Source organism: Euleptes europaea, chromosome 15 (genome assembly GCF_029931775.1).
Source record: "Euleptes europaea isolate rEulEur1 chromosome 15, rEulEur1.hap1, whole genome shotgun sequence".
In the NCBI taxonomy this organism is placed as follows: Eukaryota; Metazoa; Chordata; class Lepidosauria; order Squamata; family Sphaerodactylidae; genus Euleptes; species Euleptes europaea.
The window spans coordinates 1,097,624-1,124,150 of NC_079326.1; the positions used below are offsets into that span (position 1 = coordinate 1,097,624).

The 26,527-nt window shown below is 48.5% G+C and overlaps 1 protein-coding gene across 1 annotated transcript in view; it reads right to left on the reverse strand.

Moving 5' to 3' along the window:
• Window positions 1-9,081, reverse strand: part of ARPC2 (actin related protein 2/3 complex subunit 2) — a 31,877-nt gene extending 22,796 nt beyond the window's left edge. Inside the window, exon 1 of the mRNA XM_056861098.1 lies at window positions 8,971-9,081. Coding sequence (XP_056717076.1) covers window positions 8,971-9,044 — 74 coding nt within the window. The 5' untranslated portion in view covers window positions 9,045-9,081. The remainder of the gene's footprint in view (window positions 1-8,970) is intronic.
• Window positions 9,082-26,527: the final 17,446 nt, after the last annotated feature.

Below are 26,527 nucleotides of genomic sequence, written 5' to 3' on the forward strand. Positions count from 1 at the left end.
AAGACCATAATCTTTGATTTTTCTGCATTGATGGTGAGCCCATTTTGTTGGAAATAGGCAGTGAAGGCCAGGGGGTATCTTTTAAGGCCAATTGGAGTCCTGGCCAAGATTACGGCAGCGTCGGCGTACAGTAGCAGAGGAGTTAGATGATTGTTCAGTTTAGGCGGATGACCGTCTACCTTGTCAAGAGCTGTAGCTAGGTCATTGATTAACAAATTAAAGAGATGAGGGGCCAAGACACACCCTTGCCTCATGCCTTTTGTGACTGGAATTTTTGTTGTTAGGTCACCATTAGTATTGAATTTAACCTGACAGGTTGTCTTGGTGTACAAGTGGCGTATTAGTGCAAGGAGTTGCTGGTCCATTTTCAGTTTTTCCAATTTCTGCCATAGGAGGTCTTTGGGAATTGTGTTGAAGGGACCTTTTAGGTCAATAAAGGCCACAAAAAGCTTCCCCCTTTCTGCTCTCATGTATTTTTCAGCTAGTGACATTAGAATGAGACAATGGTCCAGAGTTGTTTTTCCAGGTCTGAATTCAATTTGCTCACAGCCCAGGATGGCTTGGGAAGTTATCCAGTGATTCAGTTTCTTAAGATATTTGCCTAAAACTTCCCAAGAACTGATAGTAAACTGACCAAGCGAAAGTTTTCCGGTAAGTCTGGCGCACCTTTTTTGAATATGGGAATGATTGAGTTAAGCCACGCCTCAGGCAGAACTCGATAGTGGCTTAGTATCGAGAAGAAGTTCGCAAGAGGTTGAACCCACAGTGTCCTTGATCTTACTCTTACTCTGTACATAGGAAAAGAACACTTTTTTGTTGCGTTTAGCATCTCTTGCTAGCCTAAGCTCATACTGAGCTTTAGCTTTCCTAACGCTCTCCCTACAAGCACTAGTTATTTGTTTATATTCCTCTTTGGTTATAAGGCCTACCTTCCACTTCCTAAAGGAGTCTTTTCTCAATTCTTTAAAAAGCGGTTTATGGAGCCACCCTGGCCTCTTTAGGTTCCTTCCATTTTTCCAACTCATAGGAATGGTTTGTGACTATGCCTTCAGTATTTCATTTTTGAGAAACTCCCACATTTCTTGAACTTTCTTCTCCTTAAGTATCTCTGACCATGGGATTCTACCCAGCATAAGTTTAAGCTTGTTAAAATTGCTTTCCTAAAGTCCAACCTATATGTCTGACTACGTACAGGTTTTCCTTTCCCCAAGATTGTAAATTCCAAGAGTACGTGGTCACTACTACCCAGGGTGCCTACTACTTTAACCTCATCGACCAGTTCTTCCCTGTTGGTGAGAATCAGGTCTAAGATGGCAGATCCCCTTGTTTCCCTGTCCACTTTCTGGAATAGGAAGTTGTCAGCAAGACAAGTCAAAAATTTATTGGATCTTGCATTTTTAGCAGAGCCATTTTCAGGGGCCCAGCAATCACTCACATTAGAATAGAGCACAGTAAGAGCTAAGCCAAAGGCATCCTTCCTCGTCAGCAGCAAAAGAAGAACTGAGGGACAGGGGGCGCCGCTCCTCTGCATCATGTTTCAGCCGGCATGCTGACGCGTGCACAGAAAAAGCCGGCGCCCCCTGCCTGCATCAAGAAAGCTGAAGAAGATCCTTCCTGAAGCAGGCCTGCGCAAGCAGGGACAGCACAGAAGACGGAAGACGATAAAGGTGGTGCCTGTACCTTGCATAATTTAGGCAGTTTAAGATCATTTACATATACTTCCTCATTTTTGCACAACATATTCTACTTCTGTGAAGTATGGGGCGAAGCACTTCCTCTCACTGGAGCTGTGTTTCTGTGGCATCTCTAATTTATGTGGGCACGGCCCACAGTTCCAAGTGCATCTTCATACTCATAATGGCCAAATCCAAAATGCTGAATTTTGAGTTGAATACTGATTTCTTCACTTGTATGATATGCAGCTACACAATACACTACCGAAGGCTATATACTATAAAAAAATACTAATCTCCTATGCTTGCTCACCAAAGAACAACATTGCATATTTTCAACGCTGTCCCCGATTACGGTGTAACTGTCCGAAAGGGGACAAGAAGCTGCCTACTGGCAGCTCCACCCCCCCCCCTGGAACACCCTGGGAACGTCCCTGCGATGCCGGTACGGGGCTTTGCACTAGTGGGACGCCCAGCCAGCATCGCTGGGCAGCGCTGCAATGGCAGCGCCAGGAGACTGGTATCCGGGTCCCCCCGCTGGCGTCTGTGCGAACCTGGAAAGCATAAGAGGCACGGCTGCCAGCAGCCATGCCACTTATGCCAGCACAGTCCTTTCCTGGCCTCCAAATGACTTTCATCCTTTCAGGTCAGGAATGGGCTGTAAGAAGTATTTCCCATGATCTAGGCTGAGCAACCATGGACTGTCTCACAAATATAGGGGGCCACATCCTATGTGTTCTAACCACCTGTGTGCATGATAAAGCCTCACAGGGACTAAAAGTTTAAGGCAAACCTGCAGTGCTGTCCATTTGCAACAACCAGCAGCACGACACACACAACACCGGCATAGTTTAATGTTGGTACAAGATTAGCTTTACTCCACTGGGAAGATTCCCTTCTCTTCATGGATTCTTCCCTAATAAAAATGACTTCAAGCAGAAAATTCACCTAATAGGGCCAGGCCTCAATATTTCAAACAAAACCCTGCTTGAGATTTAACAAGTTTTTCTTTATCGTCCAGTTCATTTGAAACTTCCTACACCTGAAAACACAGGAGCTTCTGCTTTCACTACAATCTGTCCTCAGGAGCTCGTAAACCAAAAATACCTCCCAGCAATTCTCCCCTCCCCCTAAAAACAAGAAAGACCAGTTTTTGACAAGCTCACCAGAATTTTGAAGCTAAAAATGGCAACTGTTTCCCCCATTAAATTGTAATGGACATTGAAATCCTCTTTGTGTTCAACTGCAAGGACCCATACAATAACTTTAGTTACTATGAGAAAAGGCTCTGGGTAGGTTTTAAAAGGTAGAGAACAACTTAAAATAAAATATTGGTTTGTGTATTATAAATTAAAAGATATATTTAATAAAGATAAGCAGCTTGGATTTAATAAAGACAAATCTACGATAGAAAAAATATTAATAAAGGGAAATAAAGGATTGATAGGCAGGATGTATAGATTATTAATTGAAATTAATCTCGAACAAGAAAGAATCAAACCAGCAATGGTGAAATGGATGAAAGAGTTAGGGTTTAATATTGATTTGGAATTATGGGAAAATTTATGAAAGAGAGAATTTAAATTTACAATAACTAATGAAATTAGAGAAAACTTATATAAAATGTTTTATAGATGGCATATGACACCAGTGATGATATCCAAAATGAAAAAAAAGGAGAAATGGATTTATGTTGGAAATGTGGAAAGGAAAGAGGAACCTATATGCATGTATGGTGGACATGTAAAAAAATTAAACATTTTTGGAAAAAAGTATTTAGAGAAACAAATAATTTAATTAATGGTAGAGAGAAAACCTGCATTTTGTTTACTAAGAATTGCACAAAAAAATATAGGTAAGGAGGATAGGATTATTTGTCAATATAGTTTTGCCGGTGCAAGAATTGTAATAGCTAAGGTATGGAAACAAAGAAATAAACCTTTAATTGGGGACTGGAGAGAGAAAATATGGATGTATATGATGGCCAAAATTACAAACTTCCTACAAGGAAGAGATATGGATGAGTTTAAAAAAACATGGATAAAGGCCGCCACATATTGAGACAAACTGGCAAAAATGGACTTTGATAATTTAATTAGTGAGTAATAGATATAAGGTTTAATATCTTTATATTTTAAGGTAAATGTTTTTACTTTCAAAACTGTCAGACACTTCTACGGAAGTCGGGTGATGGATCACTTTTTTTGGTGGGTGAAGGGTTGAGGGGGTATCGTTTTGGTTTGTTATAATTATAAAATTATGAATGTTGCAATTGGTACAAAATGATACTCTTTTGTATTTTCTTTTTTTATTAATTTTTTCTTTGTTGTTTGTTTTTATATGTTTGTTTTTTATGTTAAAAAAACAATAAAAATTTATTAGAAAAAGAAAAAGAAAAGGCTCTGGGCAGCCTAGTTTCTTCCTGCAGTCAGCCTGGTTTACCTCAACCAGCTAACAGTGGTCTTATATGAGTTTTAGATTAAACTGCTCTACTTTTTCAACTCCCAAGAAGATGCTATTCCCCAACGCTGCAGACATAAGAAGCAGCTACAGCGGACCTAAGCCAGCACTTACTTAAAACCAAGTCAAATCCCCATCTCACAGCATTTCCTCTATTTTCACTTGGACACATGTGATCAGTAAATTAACACAAATAGAAAGATAAAATTATTTTGTGCAAAACTTGCTTCTGAACTGCTACATTAGACAGAAGTCAGGGCCCATCCATACACAGGAGGAGATGCAGGAGAAAGGCAGCCTAGTTCAGAGATCACTTGGTTCACAACTAATGACTGGCCTGCATAATAACAGAAATTAAGGATTCCAGGACTATCTAATCTCCTAATAGCAAAGAACATACATTTAAAAGCTTAAAGCTTGCACTATACTGGGGTTCAGTTTATATTTCACAGAGTCTACATTACTCTGAGGAATTACAGGACAGGATATACTAATAAATGTACATTATGGTGTAATCTGGTGACAATAGTGTGCCAAGAATATTTTAGAACAGCAAATTACAACATTCAAGTCATCTAGGGAAGCTGTCCCATGATCACTTCTTCCCAACCACAAACTTTAGGCATCCCCCAATTTATACATCTTCATATTGTGCCAAACATGGGGTTTGGGATGTGCAGAACCATTTGTTTCATTCCTAAAAGTAACCAAACTTGGAATATAGTCCCACTGAAAGCATTTGGATTTGCTTCCAAGTAAACATGCTTAAGATCTGAATATCAGGCACGCTGCTCCAGATAAACCTTGTGCATGCAGACTTGCATAATCGGAAGCAAGAAAAGCACTGAAATGGTAAGACAGCTTGACAATGTGGGTGCTGGTCTATCTTGCTACTTTCCACCACTGTGCCACCTCTATTTCAACCAGTCCATCATCCACCATGATCTCATTTGTACAATGGTTCTAATATTCTTTGTAAAGCATTCTGTATATCTCATGCTGAAAGGCTTGTCAGAAGCAGTGCGTTAAAGTGAACCAGGCAACCACAGGGAATGTATGGTTTTGTACCACCTAGTCAAGATAAACAACTTCAGAAATACTAACCACCTGATTTCAAGCAAATACTGTGAACTGCTTTACATGATTAATCTCAGTGTAAAAAAAAAAAAACCAATGGTGTGCATCAAAGGTAACTAAAGTGTGTTCATGGTAACTTGGGAGGGGGAGAAATGACAGTAACTTTCACTACAGAAGCACTACAAACCAGTGCCAAAACAGTTAAAACCAGCTGCAGGGTACAATTTAGCACAGCATAAGCTGTGTGGGCATAATGCTCACAGATTGATACATCCACCAACATGGAGAGTTGGGGGTGCTTAACGTTCTAGGCTGCACCAAGGAGATCTGTTCTTTTAAAGAACACACACACGGCCTGGATGTTCCAGAAAACCCTTGAGCAAAACCACGCAAGAGCTTTTACCAACACTGTGACAAAAGACATCAGATCTAAAAGGATGTCCAAAGCCTGGCCCTTCCTAAAAATGCCTGCCCTTTTGTCTACATTATACATGAATATAATACACCAACTGTGCCTAATGTAACCTGGAAAGTGGTTCAAATCCAGGACACACACACACACACATCAGTCCAGCCAGGGATTATATGCATGTGAAGAAATAGAGGGTATCCCCAGTGAGGGGATATCTCCTAGAGAGTATCCCTAACTAGAAGGGTAATAATAATAATAAAAAAATGATCTTACGCGTGCACATGAAGTTCTTTAAAACAGTTAATGCCACTCACCAGATAACCTATTTTGAAAGGGGGGGCTGGATTCAGCCATTCTCTATTGAACTCTTTATCACTTGGATTTTCAGTTTTGTAAACCAGAGCTACACATGCTCTGTAGGATCTTACTACTCTGCTTTATCTGCAATTCTTCAATGGAATAAATTATTTTAAAAAGAATAAGTGAATCAGCGATGGGACATGACCCTGTTCACACAACCAAAAAATGACAGAATTGGGAACAGAGCAAAAAGCTCCCAAATTCAAGCCCTGTATCCGAACACATTGTTTCTGATGTCTTTAAATCTATTTATTAGTGTGGCATAAACTCCACTCATTTTGTTGTATTCTTGACCTGACTGCCAGTCTGCAACTACAAGAAATATCTCAATATCTTAAGCAGAGGTACAAACCAAGAGTGGTCCATTTTCTGATGTAGAAGCACTACAATTTACATTAAAAAATAAAAGCAGAGAATACATTTGTCTCCATGGCTGTTTTCTGTATCACACACAGATGACTCAGCTTGAAACATCTACCATGATAATCATTTCAGATCTTTGGTTTGGCTCTGAACTTGTCTGTACATGGAAATTGTCAGCTTAAAAATGCAGAAGCCACAACTTCCTCTCTGTTGATTTACTTAAGGTGCTAAATCTGCTACAGTTCTAGAGAGGCCATTTTATTACAAACGTGAAATGGTTCAAAGTGCAGTTAGTATAATACCATTTCACTTACTAATTGAAGTGTACTATTACTATTGAAGTGTACACGTAAGAACTTAAAGTGTGAATATTGCAAGGACACATTCACAAGTGTGTATGTAAAATATATAAGTGTAAGATTTGTGTCAGAAAGGCCCAGATTAAAATCCTTACTTAGCCATGAAACTCAACCTTGCCATCTCTTAGCCTGACCTACCTCGCAGTGTTAATGAGAGATATAGTTGAGGCAGAAGCACGTATACTTCCCTGAGTCCTTGGAGGAAGGGTAGAATAAAAGCACACACTTGTCCATTGTACTCTCAACCTGGAGCTGCAGCAAATCTGAACTTACTTCTAAAAATGCATAGAAAGTCCCTAAAATAGCACCTTACATCCTACACTCATAGCGCTGAGACACAACCACAACAATTTTTGGGTACTTCATATGAATATTTACAAAAAGTAACAATGTTAAAAGCATGCATGCCTACACATAAAAAGTGTATCCTGCTAAGGAACATCAGAGAACGTTGTATCGTGTAGTAGTGATGAATGGAAACATTCCCCAAGCATTGGGTGGGGGGTGTTGCTACCTCCAAATATAGAGAACCTGTTAGTATTGCCCATTGTCTACTCAGAGATTCTGTTATAACATGTAAGTAATATCTAAATATCACATGGTATCAAAAGCTGAATAGATAGATAATTTATTTGCGGCCCTTAGCCAGATAAAACAAGATAAAACAGGAAACATGGACTAAAATACTCTTACAAGCAAAAAATTATAGTCTGAGTCTTATAACACTTAAAAGTAAAAAATTATAATTGAGACACATTTGGGCTAAGAGACTGTTCTATGGTGTTGAATTTTCATTGTTGAATATAGCTGAACAGGACATACTCAGCTACATCTAATGTATTAGAGAAGTGACCCACACACCCTTAAAAGCTTTGACAGGAAATGTTCTTCAGTGATCTGAAAGTAGCTGAATGCACCTAAAAGACTCAACAGCTTCCAATAGGAGTAGAACTTATTCCACATTTTCAAACCACATAGTGCACTATTATTATTTTTTGTTAAACCTGAGTCATGCTTTTTAGTCCCAATGAATAATCGCTGCAACAGATACTGGCATACTGTGTGTGTGTGTGTGGGGGGGGGGGAGTTTCATATAGGAACCATTGAAACTGACTCAATGAAGATTTTAAGCTTTAGAATCCACTATTAGGGGTGGATAGAAGAGAGAACGTAGGCCAGTGTCCTGGGGGCTACCTAACACACACACAGCTTGCTGGGGTTCTTACAGAGAATGCTGATCTAGAGGAACCTTGATGCGATTCTGCAAGAAGTTTGTGTTCTTAAGCAAGGACCACTTAATTTAGAGCAGTTCTCTCTCAACAGCTACTAAGAAGCCAAACTGAATGACAGCATGAGACAGACTTCTTTCAGCGTAAAGTATCCCAAAGAGGACTTCAAGTGAGCCCACCTGCTGCTCTTGAGATCAATAAGAGCAGCACAGCCATCCCAAAAGGCAACCTACATCAGGGGCAGCATAGAGCTGGGAGACGCCCACACTCGCCCACAGCTGGCCCGGGGTCACCGACACCATCTGGCAGGCGCAGAACCAGCACCCTGCGGCTGGCTACCCACTGGCACCCACGAGGTATTCTCGCTCGCTGCCCCCTGGCAGAGACTCCTTCCCCCACCCCCACCCCACCCACCCCCCGATCTGGAACGTTAACAGAATAAAACTGTACACACCAACGGAGGAAGGACACCGTGGCTGAAACAAGGAGGAGGACAAGAACTGCCAGGAGGGGGACGCCCGCCCGCCTCCCGCCCGCCCCCCCCTTCAGCCAGGGAAGCGCCCATCGCGGGGGGGGGTTCTGGGCTGGGGGTCCCTGAGAGCGACCCGGCAGTGAACCCTGACGGAAACGCTTCTGTGACGCGGGGTCCCGCCTCCCACTCGGGGGCTCCTTCGCGCAAACAGGCGCCTCCGCCCCGAGCGAGGCTGCCCAACGTGAGCCCCCCCCCGCTCGCCCGCCCCGCCCCCTGGACAGTTCCGACGTGAAAGGGAGAACTCGCACCGAAATACGCCCCCACCCCCGACGCGGAAGGCCTGAGGCCTGGAGGAAGCACACCGGGGGAGGCCCGACCACACCTGCAGGGCACGAAGCGGCCTCCGCCCGCCCGCCCGGGAAGTGGGAGGCCGCCGGTTCCAGTAAGGCGAGAGGCCCGGAACCCCTCCCCCACCCCCTCCGTCAGGGCGCCGGGAGGCCGCTGGGCCCGGGGGGCCCCCCCGCCTTCTCCCCCCCCCCGCCTTCGCTCTCTCTCTCTCTCTCACCCGGCGGCCGCGCCCTCGAACTTGAGCGCCAGCGTGTCCTCGATGATGCGGTTGTTGACCTCCAGCAGGATCATGGCGGCGGCTGCGGGCGGGACGAGGTGAGGTGGGGAGAGGAGGAGGAGGAGGAGGAAGAGGAGGAAGAGCGGGGCGGGGGGAGGAGGAGGAGGAGGAGACCGCCCAGACCGAGAAGGGCGCCGCACCGGGGACCCGCCCGACTCCAGCCGCTTCCGCCACAGCAGGGGCCCCACCCACCTCGGCCGAGCCGGCACGGCTGCGTCACTTCCGGCATTGCGGAAAGGAGGGCGCGCGTGAGACCCTTGCGCATGCGCGCGCATCCCCCCTTTTTTTGGGCCGCCGCGGCCTCGCGCAACAACGCGCTCGTCATGGCCTACGTCGCCGCCCCGCCCCCCCGGGCCCCGCCTTCGCGCCGCCCCTCCTTCCTTCCGCCGGCCGAGCGGCGAGGGCGCCGGGGCCCCGCCGGGCGGCGTCTGTGGCACGAAGGGGCACGAAGGGGGCGGGCCGGGCCGAGCCGAGCCGGGGTGGAGGGTATACAGATACGGCGAAACCCCGCCGTTTAAGCAACCGGAGGGGGAGGGGGAGGAGGAGTTCCGGATCTGGGCCCAGTGACGCCCTGTAGGCCGACCGGGTTTCCCCGGCGCGAGCTTCCAAGGAGCCCTGCACGAGCTCCCGCAGGAAGGGCGGCCCCGGAGGCCTCGCGGCCCCTTCCGCCGGCACCCTGGCACGCCAGGCGCGCGGGGAGGCATGCGCCCGAGCGAGCGGCGGCTCTTGAAGGCTCATCGCTGCCCCGAGAATCTCGTGGGTGGACACGGTGCCGCTGGGCTTGGACACACAGTAGTTGTATGCTGTACAGATCATCACAAATACTTGCTCCCCACTTGGTGAGCGCATCGTCATCATCATCGAGTTTTGTTAATTAGCCCCTTAACAGGTACTCCACCGATGGAGAGCAACAGTGCCAAAGGATGGTGGGGTAATGTGCCCATGTGCTTGCCTCCTTTAAAACAATGCAGTCCACATTTCCACAGAAATGTGCACACATATATGCCTCAAAAGATTGTAAAAAATAGTGATATGTGAAAATATTTTCGGTTACTGGGGAGCCACCGCTCATCATTGCAATCCTGTTCCATTCATCTGCCATAGAAACCCACATATTTGCATATGACAGTCTCTCTCATAGTTTCACCTTCATTTCACAGATAAATGAACCTTTATTGGCATAATAACCACATTGCCAGATGTGTTTGTACAGGCAACTTAAAAGAGAAAATCATGTTCCATCATAAGTTGACAATCACTTAAAATCAATATATAACTAACATTTAAAAATATCTCATATTTCAAGCTAATAAAACCATCTGGACCCTTTAATAATAAATACATTGATACATCTCTCTGGTCACCATTCTTGTCCTATGCCATCATTCTCTCTTTCTCTCTCTCTCTCTCTCTCTGTCTTTATAACGATTACAAGAAATTTAGCGACATGCTCGGTGATTTCTGGGGTTTAATCCATCAATAAAAATTTGATACTCTTGTCTGCTGAATGTTTTTGACCTTGAAGGTGAGGATTAATTAATTGTAAACTCTGTTGAATAAAGAATGGACAGCGCGAGAGGGTATGATGGACTGTGTTAAGTCCGCGTGGGGAGGACACACGAGGTCGAGACGGAGTTCCAACAGCAACATGTTTATTGAAGTACAGAAGAGAACACAGTGCAAAGGGCCCTGCTTATATGCCCCCCTGGCCGCCCACAGCCACTCCCCCTCTGATCTGTGATGGGGGGAACAACCCCTGGTAACCATGGCGCGTGCTGGCTTAGGACCAATGGTGTGTGCAGGGTTTAGGATCCTTTGTCCAGGACTCAAGCTCCTAAGTTTCCCCATGCGTATCGCCTACTATGTACATACATATCACCACTCCCCCTTAAGTCCGGACTATGCAGGAACACACAAAGTCCTTGAGGTGGCCCTGTCATGCCCGTACTCGCTGAGAACGGCATGGCACCGGGACGGGGGTTGCTGGCTGTGAAGTTGGAGCTGGGTCGGATGTGCCCTCGGCGGCGGGGACACCTTTCGTTGAGCAGTCGGTAAGGGCTGTCTCTCCGGGTGGGAGTAGGACCTCCGGCTGCTCGATTTCCGGCGCCACAGCTTGTTCCCGTTCCACGGCACTGGAATGCGTAGGTGTCACAGGAGCAGGGACAGTTTTGGGCTGGTCCGTGGGGCGGCGGCGGAGCTGGTCTATGTGCCGCCGTAGTACTCGCCTGTCTGGGGTGGTGACCCTGTAAGACACTGGGCCTGTTGCTTCCTGTATAGTGGCTGAAATCCAGGCCGGCCCAGCCCTGTAGTTGTGGGCGTAGACCAGGTCGTCCTGCCCTACGACCCTCGGGGTGGCGGTAGAGTCCTTGTGGGCCAGGCACTCCGGCGCCAGATTGGGGTGCAGTCTGTCGAGCAGGGTCTTTGGGCAGCGGCCCATGATGAGCTTGGCTAACCTCCTGCCGGTCACAGAGTTCGAGGTGACATGTTGGGTTAGCAGGAAGTCTGCCAGTCGCGCGTCCCAGTCCCCCTGGATGATGCGCCATAACGCCTCCTTGGTCGTCCGGACTATTTGCTCTGCCTGGCCGTTGTTGGCGGGATAAAATGGGGCCAAGGTTACATGGCGGATCAAGTTGTTAGCCATGAACTCCTGGAATTTGGCTGAGGTGAATTGTGCCCCGTTGTCAGAGACCACGGTGTCCGGCAAGCCGTGGGTCGCGAAGAGCCGGTGCAGCTCCCGGACGACTACTCACGAGGTCATCGACCTGATGTTGACCACCTGCAGCCACTTGGAGTAGGAGTCAACGACAATCAGGAATGTCTTACCCTGGAATGGCCCCACAAAGTCAATGTGGAGGTGGGACCAGGGTGTGCGCTTCGACTCCCAGTGTTGGGTCAGGGCATGCAGCATTTCTGGTTGCGACTCCTGGCAGGGTTGGCAACATTTGACCCATTCCTCCACAGCGGAGTCGATGCCTGGCCACCACACGTAGCTCCGTGGAAGCGCCTTCATGCGCACAATTCTTGCGTGGCAGGCGTGCAGTGCCTCCAGGACCCTCGTGCGGAGCTTGGATGGGACCATGACCCGGCTCCCCCAGAGCAGGCAGCCCTTATGCAAGGGCAGCTCGTGTTGGTGGGTGGTGAACGGCGTGAATTCCCCGTCCACCCGTGTTGCCGGCCACCCCTTCCCCACCCAGTTAAGAACCTGGGCAAGGGTGCGGTCCTTCGCCGTATGGGCAGCGATGTCTGATGTGTGCAGGGGTGGCTCTGGCAGGGTCTCCAGCAGCAAGATGTCGTGGGCCGGAGAGGGGTCGGGGCCGGGGCCCTCGAGCGGCAGGCGGCTGAGGGCATCCGCATTCGCGATGCTCTTCCCGGGTCGATGCAGGAGCCTCAAATCATAGGCGTTGAGGAAGATTGACCAGCGGAGCATGCGGGGAGACAGGATCTGCGGCGTCTGGCGATCCTGCACGAACAGGCCCAGGAGCGGTTTGTGGTCCTTCATGACGGTGAAGGGACGGCCGTACACATAATCGTGGAACTTTTTGACGCCGGCCATGATAGTGAGTGCCTCCTGGTCGATCTGGGCGTAGTTGCACTCTGCCGAGCAGAGTCCAGGAGTAGAAAGCAATCGGGGCCTCCCGACCATCTGGCAACAGGTGGTTGAGGACAGCTCCGATGCCATAGGGCAAGGCATCACAGGTCAACACCACCGGCAGGCGCTCGTTGAAATGGATGAGCAGGCTTGAAGAAAAGAGGCCCTTGGCGGCCTCGAATGCACTCTGCTGCCGCGTGCCCCAGGACCACGGGGTTGCCTTGTCGAGTAGGCGGTGAAGCGGCTCCGCAACCGACACCTTGTTGGGCAAGAAGGCATGGTAAAAGTTCAAGAGTCCCAGGAACTACTAGAGTAGTTCAAGAGTCCCAGGAACTACTAGAGTAGTTCAAGAGTCCCAGGAACTACTGCACTGGGGCGGAGGAGCTCTGTGGATGGCCTTGATCTTGTCGGGCATGGGGTGGATGCAGTCGGCGTCGATCAAGTAGCCCAGGAACTCCACTTGCGGCAGGCCCAGCTGGCATTTCCCCCGCTTCACAGTGAGGCTGGGGTCCCAGAAACAGCTGAGCACCCGGTGGATGCGCTCCAGGAGCTCTCCCTCGGAGCAGGCGGCAACCAGGACGTTGTCGAAGTATGGAACACTGCCCGGCGAGCCCTTGAGGAGGTCTTCCATAAGGTTCTTGAAGATGCCTGGTGCCGTGCTGAACCCAAACTGCAGACGTGTCACCCGGAATGCACCCCTGTGGGTGACAATCATCTGTGCCTCAGCCGACTCAGAGTCCACAGGCAGTTGCTGGTAAGCCTGGGCGAGATCCAGCTTGGTATTCACCCGGACCCCGGCGAGGGAGGCCAGGAGGTGGCTGACGACAGGCACAGGGTATGCGTGGCTCTGGAGCGCCTTGTTGATCATGCACTTGTAGTCAGCGCAGATCTCGACATCCCTGTTGGCCTTTAGCGGAGTCACGATCAGCGTCTCCCACTTCGCGTTAGGGACGGGCTCCAGGACGTCCTGAGCGATGGGACTGTCGAGCTCAGCGTCGATCCAGTCCTTGAGAGGGAAGGGGACCCGGCGTGGCTTGAGGCGGATGGGGGTGGCGGCGAGGTCGATGTGCAGGCGAACAAGTGGCCCCTTGTAGCAGCCCAGTGGGCCCCGCCAGACGTCCTCGAACTCCGACCAGACGGAGTCGAGGAGGGGCTGGATGCCTGCGAGGTGGATCCCCAGAGCCAGGAACCACTCGAGGCCCAGGAGGCTGGCACAGGGCCCGTCGACCACGACGAGGCGGAGATGGCTTGAAAATTGCTGGAAAACTGGACGTTCACGTAGGCGACACCCCGGACCGGCACCCAACGACACTGGTAGTCGGAGATGATGATGCCGGTCAGCTGCAGCTTGGGAAGGATAGCGTGGAAGGTGTCCATGGAGATGATGGAAAGGGGCGAGCCCGAGTCGACCTCCATCTTGCACTGGGTGCCCTCGATCCTGACGGAGACTTTCTCCACGCCGTGAACTTTGTGGAGCTGGATGCTGTTGACGTTGTGGCGGAAGCGGCAAGGCGAAGCATGGTCACTGTCTGCCAATTCGTGGACGGGTTGGGTGACACCAACTTTCTTGCCCGGGCCGGGCGGATGCCCCTTGTTAACAGAGCAGCAGGCCTTGGCGATGTGGCCCACCCTGCCGCAACCCCGGCACTCTGAGTCTGTGAGCTCCAGGCTGAGAGCACAGCTGGAGTCAAGGTAGAGTAGCTCAGAGGTTTGTTATGACGGCCTGCGCCCCGGTGTGATAACTGTAATCTATCATGGGAACCAGGCTCAGCCTGGTATCCAACGGTGCCTTTCTGATGTATATGTTTCAACCTGCCCGCTTCCCCCCACTTGAGTCCGCATACCTTTTCCTGTAAGTTGCTGCTATACACCTTATGCTTCCCAAATAAACTGCTTCTTAGACGACTGTCTGGATGTTCTGTTGTTTGGGATTTGACAGGTGGACTCAGACCTTACAATAGGACTCAAGACATTTCACTGTCTTTTTTATTTTAGTTTCTTTTTTTGTTATTCCAAGGAATGTGGTTCTTGCCTCATTCCTAAAGTGCATGGCAACAGCACCTGGGTCCACTGGTTCTTCGTTGGGAGAGGACCACTGGGGGGGTCAACCGAAGGCCTCCACTGCTCGAGAAATCCTCCAACAGCTCCTGCAAGAGGAGACTGAGGATTGGATCCGGAGTGCCCAGAGGGAGGTCGACCGGCACCAGCGTGAGGAAAGGAGGAAGGCCACCAGGTCCTACCTTTTAAACCGATTCCGTCACTTGAATAACGGTACCGCTGGGGGTTTGCCGGAGGAGCAGACCCTGCTCACCCAAGAAGGGACTTCCTTACTAATAGAGTGGGTCGCGCGCACCGCGGCTCTTGAGGATTTATTGGACAGTCCTTTTTTACGGGCCGCTGTGGCTGAAGGCTCCGGAGGCAACCGCTTTCAGTTCGAGGCGGGTAACTCCGCTGCCAAAATTGTGTTACGCATTATGGAACTACCACCGTCAGCTTCGGAAGCCCAAATCCAAGAACTGTTGTTGTCAGATTTTGGGTCTGCTGCGACAGATATGGCATGGCAAATAATGCCGCTGCTTACCAACCTGGAAGAGGTGAAACTGTTTCTAACTCCCCTGTTGGAGCAATGTTTCCGAGACACTGCCGCAGCTCAGGCAGTGGAATTGGGAGTGGCTGTGGCCAAAGCCGAGGCCTGGACGGCAGAGTTGGTCGCGGCCTAGGCATCCGAAACTGCCACAACCACAGCAGAAGCCCTCGGAGTACGATCCAAGGATCCTGGACGGCTGAGCTCGGGACCAGGATTGGGAGAGGAGGACTTCATGCTTTCGCCACAAGCACCACCGCAAGTCCCGCCGGGGTGGCTGGGAGGATTCCCTCCGCATTGGCAGTACTCACCGCCCCATCCGCATGCATCCTTAAAAGATTTATGAGTGACTTTTAACGGCTCTGCAAAAGCCCTACCCTATTTTTTGCATCAGGTAGACAGCTTCATGAGAGAGCAAAGGCAATGGTTCCCCACTGAGAACAGCCGGGTGCGATATGTGTCCTCCCTATTACAGGGAGAGGCGGCGGATTGGATGATCCAACAGTTTGATTCACGGGCCAGATCCATACAAATCCTGAATGACTTCATGTGGGCCCAGAGAAGGTGTTTCGAGGATCCCTTCCGAAGTGACAAGGCTAAGGCAGCCATCCTTCAATTGCGCCAAGGCACCAAGTCTGTCCGTGAATACGCCGGGGAATTTCAAGGTCTGGCCAGCAGAGTTACTGACTGGAGTGAAGCTACTCAAGTGCAATACTTTCGTGAAGGATTGCACCCTGAAGTTCTATACTGGGCTTACATGCAACGAGATCCACCTAATCTCGAGGAATGGGTCCTGCTTGCGGAGGAGTGTGAGAGTTCCTGACCTCCCTGTGCAAATTCCATAAAATCATTTGCTCAGACTGTCATGCAGAAACAAGGATCTTTATTGAAAGCTTCAGGTGGTACAAGTCTTACACTGGAAAAGTTGCAAGTGAATTCAGATTCTCAAAGACAGAATTATAACCCTTACAGGGAAGCAGATGTCAAACATGTATTATGGGAACCTACGAGATAATAGTGCATGGTACAGAACATCAAAAGAACTCAGAGCTTGTTAGTACTATCAACCACCAAGGCCACGGTGGTGCAAGGGAGTCAGTAAGAGCAAGGGAGGGGTGTGGGAAGAGGGAGAGACATTCCAACTGGGGCCCGTCACACACTGAGCCTGAACCAAGGAAGGTCAAGAGGCCTGAACTGCTTTTACGAGTCCAGGGGGGGGGGGAAGCATACAAGCATACAAAGGCATACAGACCCTCACAAGGAGGTGGAAAGCCGCCAGCAATCCCTCACTCTCTCCAGGCGCAGAGTGAAGGAAACAGGTCCACTGCAAGACCTTGCTGTCCCACCTCCACGGAGACCAACTGCTCCTGTTTCAGACCGGGTCAAATGTTTCCAAAAGGGAGCATGTCTCATTCGCGGTAAGATGGGCCATTTCGCTGCAACTTGCCCTGCATGTTACGCTCGTCCCAACCCGGACCCGCAAGCAGAAGGACATCCCCGGAGCGGTGGGGAGAGCCGTTGCAAAAGCACTACGCCAAGCGGGCGCAAACCGCCCGTTGCCCTCCACATGAACTACGAGGTTGCTCGTAAAGGGTCGCCAGCACTCCTTCCTACCCCGTCGGGGGCTCGGATTACAAATGAAGGCCCATCTGTGCCACGGATTACAATCACCTCTAGTCCCGCTGACTCAGATACATCGGAAGAAGAAGACGGGACCTGGGGATCCTTAGCAGCCCTGAACCTCGTTCCCCCCCAGGAGCAGACAAAAAACGAGCAGGGTCTGCAGTGAACGGAGTGCCACTGCGGACCAAAGTGACTACACCCCCCACAGCTCCGCTAATGGTGAGAGAAGTGGAAGACACTATGTTTCTTGATGTAATATTGCAACGTTATAAGGGGGGTCCGCAAGTAGCGGTTAAGGCTCTAGTAGAGTCTGGATGTGCTCGTACCCTAATCAGTGAGGACACTTTTAAAACCCTAAACATAAAAGCAAGCGTTTTACCGCAGCCCCTCCGATTTGCCCAGATGGACGGGAGTGACTTCAAAGGGGGACTGGTTGACAGGCGAACAGGCATAGTCGCCATGGGAGTGGGGGACCATTGGGAACAGATCCGCTTCACTATAGTGCCCGGCATCCGCCTTCCAGTAGTCCTGGGAGTAAATTGGCTTCAGGGGCAAACACTTGAATTCATCCAACCGCAATGTGAACAGCACCAAAAAGAGGTAGCCGTCCTAGGTTCTTCCTTGATGGCAGGAAATGCTGATCCGCAGTTGCCTCCCAAATATCGAGATTTTGCAGATGTTTTCTATGTCAAAGAGTGTGACGTACTACCCCCCCCACCACGCCACAGACTGTACTATTGAAGTGGAGGGGGGGAACGTTTAACTAAGAGTAAGATTTATCCTATGAATCCCAAAGAAAAGGCAGTATTGAAAGACTTTATTGACAAGAATCTGGCATGGGGCTTCATCCGCCCCTCCATAGCCCCCCACTGCGCTCCTGCCTTCTTCGTGCGTAAAAAGACAGGTGACTTAAGACTGTGTATAGACTTTCGCAAGCTTAACGCAGTCACCCAGACTAATGCCTACCCCATTCCCCTCATTTCAGATCTCCTAAGCCAGCTAAAGGAAGGACACATTTTCACCAAATTGGACTTGGTTGAACCATATTATCGCATACGGATTCGAGAGGGGGATGAACCATTGACTACTTTTTCCAGTTGCTTTGGGATGTTTGAGTACCTTGTAATGCCCTTTGGATTAAAAGGGGCCCCGGGGGTCTTCATGCAAATGATTAATGAGATCCTCCATGATTTGTTGTTTAGAGGAGAGGTAGTTTACTTAGACGACATCCTCATCTACTCCAAGAGTTTGGATGAGCACATCACCCTGGTCAAAGAAGTTCTGCAACGGCTCAGAGAGAAGCACCTCTATGCTAAGGTTTCCAAGTGTGAATTCCATAAAAGGGAGCTAACCTTTCTAGGCTATAGAATTTCACGCCAAGGAATAACCATGGACCCGGACAAAGTACAAGCAGTAGTTGACTGGGAGCCGCCAACTACTCTCTCTCTCTCTTTTTAATATATTTTTTTATTTTTATAACATAAAATAAAAACAAACACAATAATAATAATACAAAACATTAAAAAAAGGCAAATACAAAAGAGTATCTATATAAACTTATCAATACATTTACGATTACAGAGTATATAAAATTGGAAAAACTAAGATACCCCTTTGACCCTCCACCCACCTTAAAAAAGTGACCCATCACCCGACTTCCATAGAAGTGTCTAAACAGTTTTAAAGATATTAACTATAAAATATAAAATTATTAAATCTAGTTTCTATAACTCTCTAAGTAGAATAGTAAAATCCATTTTTGCCAGTTTATCCCAATATGTGGCGGCCTTACCCCACGTTTTTTTAAATTCTTCCAAATCCTTTCCATGTAGGAATTCCATTAGTTTGGCCATCCTCATATAAATCCATAATTTCTCTCTGCAGTCCCGAATCGAAGGTTTATTCACTTGCTTCCATACTCTAGCTATTACGATTCTTGCAGCGGCAAAACTGTATTGACAAATAACCCTGTCATATTTACCTATGTTGTTTTGTGGAATTCCTAATAAACAAAATGAGGGTTCTCTTTTTACTCTCACATTAATCAAATTATTAGTTTCCCTAATAACTTTTTTCCAAAAGCTTTTAATTGTTTTACATATCCACCATACATGCATAAAAGTGCCTCTTTCCTTTCCACATTTCCAACATAAATCCCCCTCTTCTTTTTTTCATTTTAGATATCATCACAGGCAGTATATGCTACCTATAAAAGCTTTTGTATAAATTTTCTCTAATTTCATTAGTTATTGTAAATTTAAATTCTCTCTTCCATAAGTTTTCCCATATTTCCAAATCAATATTAAATCCTAACTTCTTCATCCATTTTATCATTACTGGTTTAATTCTTTCTTGTTCTAAATTAATTTCAATTAATAATTTATATATTCTTCCTATCAATCCTTTATTTCCCTTTATTAATATATTCTCCAATTCAGATTTAGTTTTATTAAATCCCACCTGGTTATCTTTATTAAATCTATATTTTAATTTATAATACATAAACCAGTCCTTAATATTAAGTTCTTCTCTACTTCTTAAAACCCATTCACCCTCCTTATATTCAATAATTTCCCTATATATATCCATTTCTAAATTTAGATGTATCCCTCTTCTCATATATGGTTCTATTGGGTTAATCCATCCCGGGATCTTGTTTTCCAAAATCCTTTTATATTTTTTCCAAATTTGAAATAATCCAAATTTTTTTTTAAATAAATTTTTATTGGTTTTTTAAAACTATAAATTCTTCATAATTTTAACAACAATGTAAAAATAATATCACAATCACAATTACATTAATTGTTGTCTTGATTACCATTAAACATAAAAAAATAAATCGACTTCCCCATCACCTCCATCTACCTCTTAATGAAGTGTTATTATCCTTCGTTAACATATTCTGATCCTAGTATTAATCTCATTCTAAAGTTTCATGTTATATAAAATTTTACATTCTGGATCAGAGTAAAAAGTAACCTTCCATTTTTCCCAGATCTTATACATTATCACAATGATTCCTTCAATTCTCCCCTTTTCCCTAGTTTCTCCAACTCCACCAGTTCTAACATTTAAATGATTTAATCCCTTTATTCTGAAACCTTTGTCCCTTTCCATTTGGCTGCATAAGATTGCAGCCAGTATAACATAAATTTAATCATATTAAACAACATCCTCTCCAATATTTTAGGGATATTTCCTGTTTAATCGATCTTATTTCAGTGTAAATCATATCCCAAATCTGTGAGAGTTCCCAACCGAACTGTGCAAACTCCATAAAATCACTTGCTCAGACGTTGATGCAGAAACAAGGAGTTTATTGAAGGCTTCAGACAGTATAGGCCAAACACGAGTAAAAGTTGCAAGTGAGCAAGACTCCAAAGCTACAGAATATATCTCCTACAGGGTAACAAAGTTCACACCTATGTTATGGGAAGCTACAAGATAGATGGGTACAATACAGACATCAATCGACTCCAGAGGGCTTGTTAGGGCTATCTGGTCTCCAAGGCTGAATCTGGCAAGAGGGAGTGAATCAAAGCACAGCAGGGGAGGCATATGCAGAGGGGAGGCATTCCAGCCAAGGCCTGACAGATATGGCGCCTGAACCCAGGAAATGCCAAACGGTGTGAACTGCTTTTACGAGTTCAAAGGAGGAGGGGGGAACCAGTAGACAAAGACATGCAGACCCTCACATTCTGCCCCCCTTAAGGCCCCACTCCCCCGAGTCCGGGCGGTCGAGGCTTATCTGGGTAGGCAGAGTGGAATTCTTGAACCAGGCGGGGAGCGGCCATGTGGGGAGCCGCCACCCACTCGTCATGAGCGGAGCCCAGGTGTTTCCAGCGAACTAAATAGAACAATTTACCCTTCTTCATCTTGGAGTCCAACACCTTAGAAACTTCTAAATGCATTTCCCCCCCCCCCCACAACAGTAGGAATCTCGGGCTTAGGGGGAGGATGGAATTGAGGGGCAGCAACAAACGGTTTGAGCAAACTGATGTGAAACACAGGGGGCACACCCCTAAGAGTCTTGGGGAGTTCTAACTCCACCGTAACGTCGTTGATCACTCGGGATATGGGGAAAGGACCCACGTATCTATCACTCAGCTTTTTACAAGGCCGAAGTGAACGTAGATTCTTTGTGGAAAGGTAAACCTGCCCCCCCACCTTGAGTTCCCATCCCGGAGACCTATGCTTATCCGCTTGGTCTTTATATTTACGCTTGGCCCTTTCCAAATTTTTTTGCAACCAGGGCCAAGTGGACTGTACCACTTGCACCCAATCCTGAACTTCCTGAACCCCCTCGAGTTCAGGGGTGATGGTAGCAGAGCCAAAGGGTCCAAAGTCTTTCCCATACACCACATGAAAAGGACTGAAACCTGTGGAGGAATGGGGAGCATTATTGTAAGCATATTCGGCAAAAGGTAACAGGTCCACCCAGTCGTCCTGGTGGTAATTAACATAACATCTGAGATAGCATTCGACCACGGCATTGACACGTTCTGTTTGACCATCGGTCTGGGGGTGGTAGGCTGAAGAAAGTCCTTGCTCTTCCACCCCCATGACCTTTAGGAAGGCTCTCCAGAATTTGGCAACGACCTGAGCCCCTCTGTCGGAGAGTACCTTCTTAGGGATCGAATGATGTTTCATCACGTGATTAACAAACAATTTAGCCAACTTCTGAGCTGAGGGCAGCCCAGCACTAGGGACAAAGTGAACCTGTTTGGAGAATAAGTCAGTGATTACCCACAGTACAGTTTTCCCCCGACTGGGCGGTAAGTCAGTGATAACCATAGCGATCACTTCCCAGGGCATGGTTGGCGTTTCCAAGGGTTTCAAAAGTCCAGGAGGTTTTCCCATCCGCTTTTTGGCTGTGGCGCAGATGGGGCAGCTGCGCACGTACAGTTCCACATCGGCCCTCATGCTGGGCCACCAAAATTGTCGTCTTACTAAATGCAAGGTCTTAACAAACCCAAAATGACCTGCTAGTTTGGCCCCATGAACCATTCCCAACACCTCTTTACGAAGAACCTCAGGAACATAGAGTTTACCCCCCTGCACCCACCAAGAATCTTGTTGTTCAAGGCCCGCGGGAAGGGTCTGCTGTTCAGCTTCCCTCAGAGAAGCGTCTCGGAGCCGCTGCCGAAAGGCTTCCGGGACACCTCTGAGGGGAGTTGTTTCTTGACGGTGGGATTGGGACCGGGTGGTTACTGCGAGTCCCGAAACGTCCCCTCTTTGCTCGGGGGTGAACAAAGAGTCCACTGGCCGGTCAAAATTGTTGCGGTACTGTGGAAGCCGGGAAAGAGCATCCGCTAGGGCATTGTCCTTCCCAGGTACATGTTTCAGAACAAATCGGAACTTGGCAAAGAATTGAGCCCAACGAATTTGCTTTGCGTTGAGCTTCCTAGCTCCTTTTAAAGCCTCGAGATTCTTGTGATCGGTGCACACCTCAAAAGGAGTCTCTGCCCCTTCCAGAAAATGCCTCCAAATGGTGAGGGCATGTTTAACAGCAGCTGCCTCCTTCTCCCAAATGGCCCAGTTAATCTCGGACTGGGAAAACTTTTTAGAAAAATAGGCACACGGTTTTAAGAGACCGTTCTCGTCCCGCTGCAAGAGGCCCCCCCCCCATGGCGACATCCGAGGCATCGACCTGGACCACGAAAGGTTTATTACAGTCCGGGTGTGCAAGAACGGGTTCGGACGAAAAGAGCAGTTTAAGCGTGTCGAAGGCCCGCTGGCAGTCCGTGGACCATTGCAACCTAGCAGAGGGCAGAGCGGCGTTTGCCCCCTTCCCCTTGGTGCGCAGAAGCGAGGTGAGGGGAAGCGCCACTTGTGCAAAGTTGGGAATGAAGTTTCGGTAAAAATTGGCAAAGCCTAGAAACTGTTGCAAATGTCTACGCGTAACGGGAGGTTCCCAGTCCATAACCGCCCAAACTTTCTCGGGATCCATTTCTAAGCCTTGATGGGAAATCACATAGCCCAGGAAGGTGATGGAGGGTTGGTGGAAATCACATTTGGAAACCTTAGCAAACAATTTATGCTCACGCAGCCGCTGGAGTACCTCGCGCACCAGCTGCACATGCTCTTCCATGGTTTCCGAATAAATGAGGATATCGTCCAAGAAAACTACTACCCCACGAAACAATAAGTCATGTAAAACTTCATTGATCAACTGCATAAACACACTCGGGGCCCCCGAAAGTCCGAACGGCATCACCAAATACTCAAACATTCCAAAACAACTAGAAAAGGCAGTCTTAGGTTCGTCCCTTTCTCTTATGCGGACGCGGTAATAGGCCTCCACCAAATCCAATTTGGTGAAGATCCGGCCCTCCTTCAATTGCGCGAGAAGGTCTGGAATGAGAGGGAGGGGGTATGCATTAGACTGAGTGACAGCATTCAGTCTGCGAAAATCAATACACAGTCTTAAATCTCCCGTTTTTTTCTTGACAAAGAAGGCGGGGGCCGAGTAAGGAGCTTTGGATGGGCGGATAAAACCCCGTGCTAGGTTGGTGTCCAAATACTCCCGCAGTACCGCCTTTTCATTTGGGCTCATGGGGTAGACCTTCCCTTTGGACAATTTACCATCCCCCACAATTTCAATAGCGCAGTCAGTCTCTCGGTGGGGGGGTAGTTCGTCGCATTCCCGCACGTCAAACACATCGGCGAATTGGGAGTACTCGCTGGGCAGCTGGGGTAGGTGAGCTGCAGGTGCGGGGGCCCCTACCAAGGCGGCTGCTGGAGTGCAAAGCACTCGGTCCTTATCGTGTAATTCGCAGGGGTTGCTAGGGAAGGTGAGCGTCCGCTTCACCCAGTCTATAGAGGGGTTGTGACCCTGCAGCCAATTCATCCCCAATACTACTGGTGCGACTATGAGGGCAATAGTAAAGTAAAGCCGTTCCCAATGTTCCCCCACTGCCATGACCACCGCGGTGGTACGATGAGTTACGGGTCCCTTTTTAAAGTCGCTGCCGTCCATTTGTGAGAAGCGGAGGGGATCTGGGAGCCGCTTACGTTTAACTCGCAATTGTTTGGCAGTCTCTTCGCTTATCAGGGTGCGGGCGCAGCCCGAGTCAACTAGGGCTGGGAATTCTAGCACGGGCCCCCCCTTGGGTAAAGAAAGGTTGACCCTAATATAGACATTGTCTTCCTGAGCGCTTACCATCAATGGAGCTCCTTGCACAACTTTCGGAGAGGTCTGCTGAGGAGCCCCCTTTACAGCAGACCGGCGGCGTTTTTTGCCAGCAACTCCCAATCCTCCTCTTCGCTGGAGGAAGTAGATGGGGTATTTGTAATCCGTGACTCTGATGAGTCAAAGGCTTCAGTAGTAATCCGTGGTCCCGATGGACCAGTAGAGCCCGGTGCTTCGGCTTGGGTGCGCGCGTGCAGGGCGGGAGGTGCGCTCCGTCAGCTGGTTGCGCCGCTCCGGCGGCGAGGTTGCCCTTCGGCTGGGGTCTTCTCCGCTTCGGTCATTGTCTGGCGAGGTGGTCCCGGCCGTCCGGAACGGGAAGGACATTGAGAGGCAAAGTGTCCTTTCCCCCCGCAAACGAGGCAGACCCCGCTCTCAAAGCGTTTGCGGCGTTCGGCCATGGAGGGCCCTCCTCCCCCGAGGGGACGAGAGTCCTTCGGGCCGCCGGGTCTGTCTCCACGGGGTTTAGTTTCTCGTCCGGAGCGTTGCCTGGACAGGGTCAACAGTTGCTTTCGGTTCTCGATGTCGGCGGCATGACGGACCCACCCTTCGACATCGGGGGGGTTCCCTTGCATGAAGGCCCAGTGTTGCAACTCCGGGTTCAGTCCCTCACGGAAACACTGCACTCGGGTAGCCTCACTCCAGTCCAAAATTCTACTTGAAAGCGACTGAAATTCGCTCGCATACCGCGCCACCGATTTAGTCCCTTGGCTCAGTTGCAACAGGGTGGCTTTTGCCCGCTCACCCAAATTTGGGTCCTCGAAATGGTTTCTGAGGGCAATCATGAAGTCATCGAGGCTTCGTAAGACCGGGGAGCGGAGCTCATACTGCAACACCATCCAGGCGGCCGCTTCACCCTGGAGGAGAGACGCCACATACTGAACTTGGGACTCTTCCGAGGTAAAGGTTCGGGCCTGCTCACGCATAAAAATATCCACTTGTACCATAAAAAACGTCAGTTGGTCCCCCGACCCGTCGTACGTGATTTTCAGATCCCTGCGAGCCGGCGCAGTGGGGCGGATGGGCGGTGCGGCCGGTGCTCCATCCGGCGGATCCCTGGCAGGGGTCTGTACCTTCAGTTCATCCATGGCATGGGCCATTTCAAGCATCACAGCTTGCATAGTGTCCATACGGTCCAGCAATCCCTGGCGTTCCTGCTGCCAGCGTTGCCGTTCCTCACCCATCTGGTGAAGCAGTAGGGCCTCCTTCCGAGCGGGATCCTCTTCGAACCCCGCACCGGGAGCCGCCGTCCGTCGTGCCCGCACATCGCTGCGGGAGAGCGACCACCCTCGGGGGGAATCCAGCCAAGAATTAAAGGTGGTAGTTTTGGGTCTCGCACCCAGTCCCGAGCCTGAGTCAGGTCCGCTGGGCACCTTCCCTGGCGACTTCCCATCCGAGGGGTTAGGGTCGGGCTGTTTAGGTACCATGTTGTCCTGTGGTTCTTCCTTCGGGTCATTGTTATCCCCCCCGTCTTGCATAGCTGTCCAGAAACGGTACAGGAGCAGTACGAAGAGGCAAACACTTGCAACTTAATGTGAGAGTTCCCAACCGAACTGTGCAAACTCCATAAAATCACTTGCTCAGACGTTGATGCAGAAACAAGGAGTTTATTGAAGGCTTCAGACAGTATAGGCCAAACACGAGTAAAAGTTGCAAGTGAGCAAGACTCCAAAGCTACAGAATATATCTCCTACAGGGTAACAAAGTTCACACCTATGTTATGGGAAGCTACAAGATAGATGGGTACAATACAGACATCAATCGACCCCAGAGGGCTATCTGGTCTCCAAGGCCGAATCTGGCAAGAGGGAGTGAATCAAAGCACAGCAGGGGAGGCATATGCAGAGGGGAGGCATTCCAGCCAAGGCCTGACAGATATGGCGCCTGAACCCAGGAAATGCCAAATGGTGTGAACTGCTTTTACGAGTTCAAAGGAGGAGGGGGGGAACCAGTAGACAAAGACATGCAGACCCTCACAAAATCCATATCACAAGTCCACCCCTTATAAAAAAAGGAGAAAAAACCAATATCCTTAGTACATTCCAACATTTTCCTTAAAGTAATAATCACATATTCCAGTATACTTTTATATCAATTGATAGTCTATATAAGGAGGACTTGTTTACATAATCCCAAAATGATGTCTAAATCTTAATTCCACTACATCATTAATAGCCATGCCACCCATCCACACTGTCAAAGCCTTCCAATCCAGCAATCATATTTAAATCAGTCCTTTAACCATGGTCTAATACTTCCTTCTGCAACTGAAATAAGTCAGTCAGGTATGGGAACAGGATTTCTTTATGCTCTCTCATTTCCTCAGACAGGGTGCGTGTCCAAAAATAATTCTTTCTGGGCTTCATTTCCATCATGGCTTCAATCTGTGTTCCTTGACCTGCTCTCTTCTTCCTTATATCCACACGTCCTTCCATGACTTTTTTAGATGAAAAGTCCATTTCTTGTATGTCTGATCTCTTTGTCACCAGCTGGTTACCTTCTTGGACTTCTG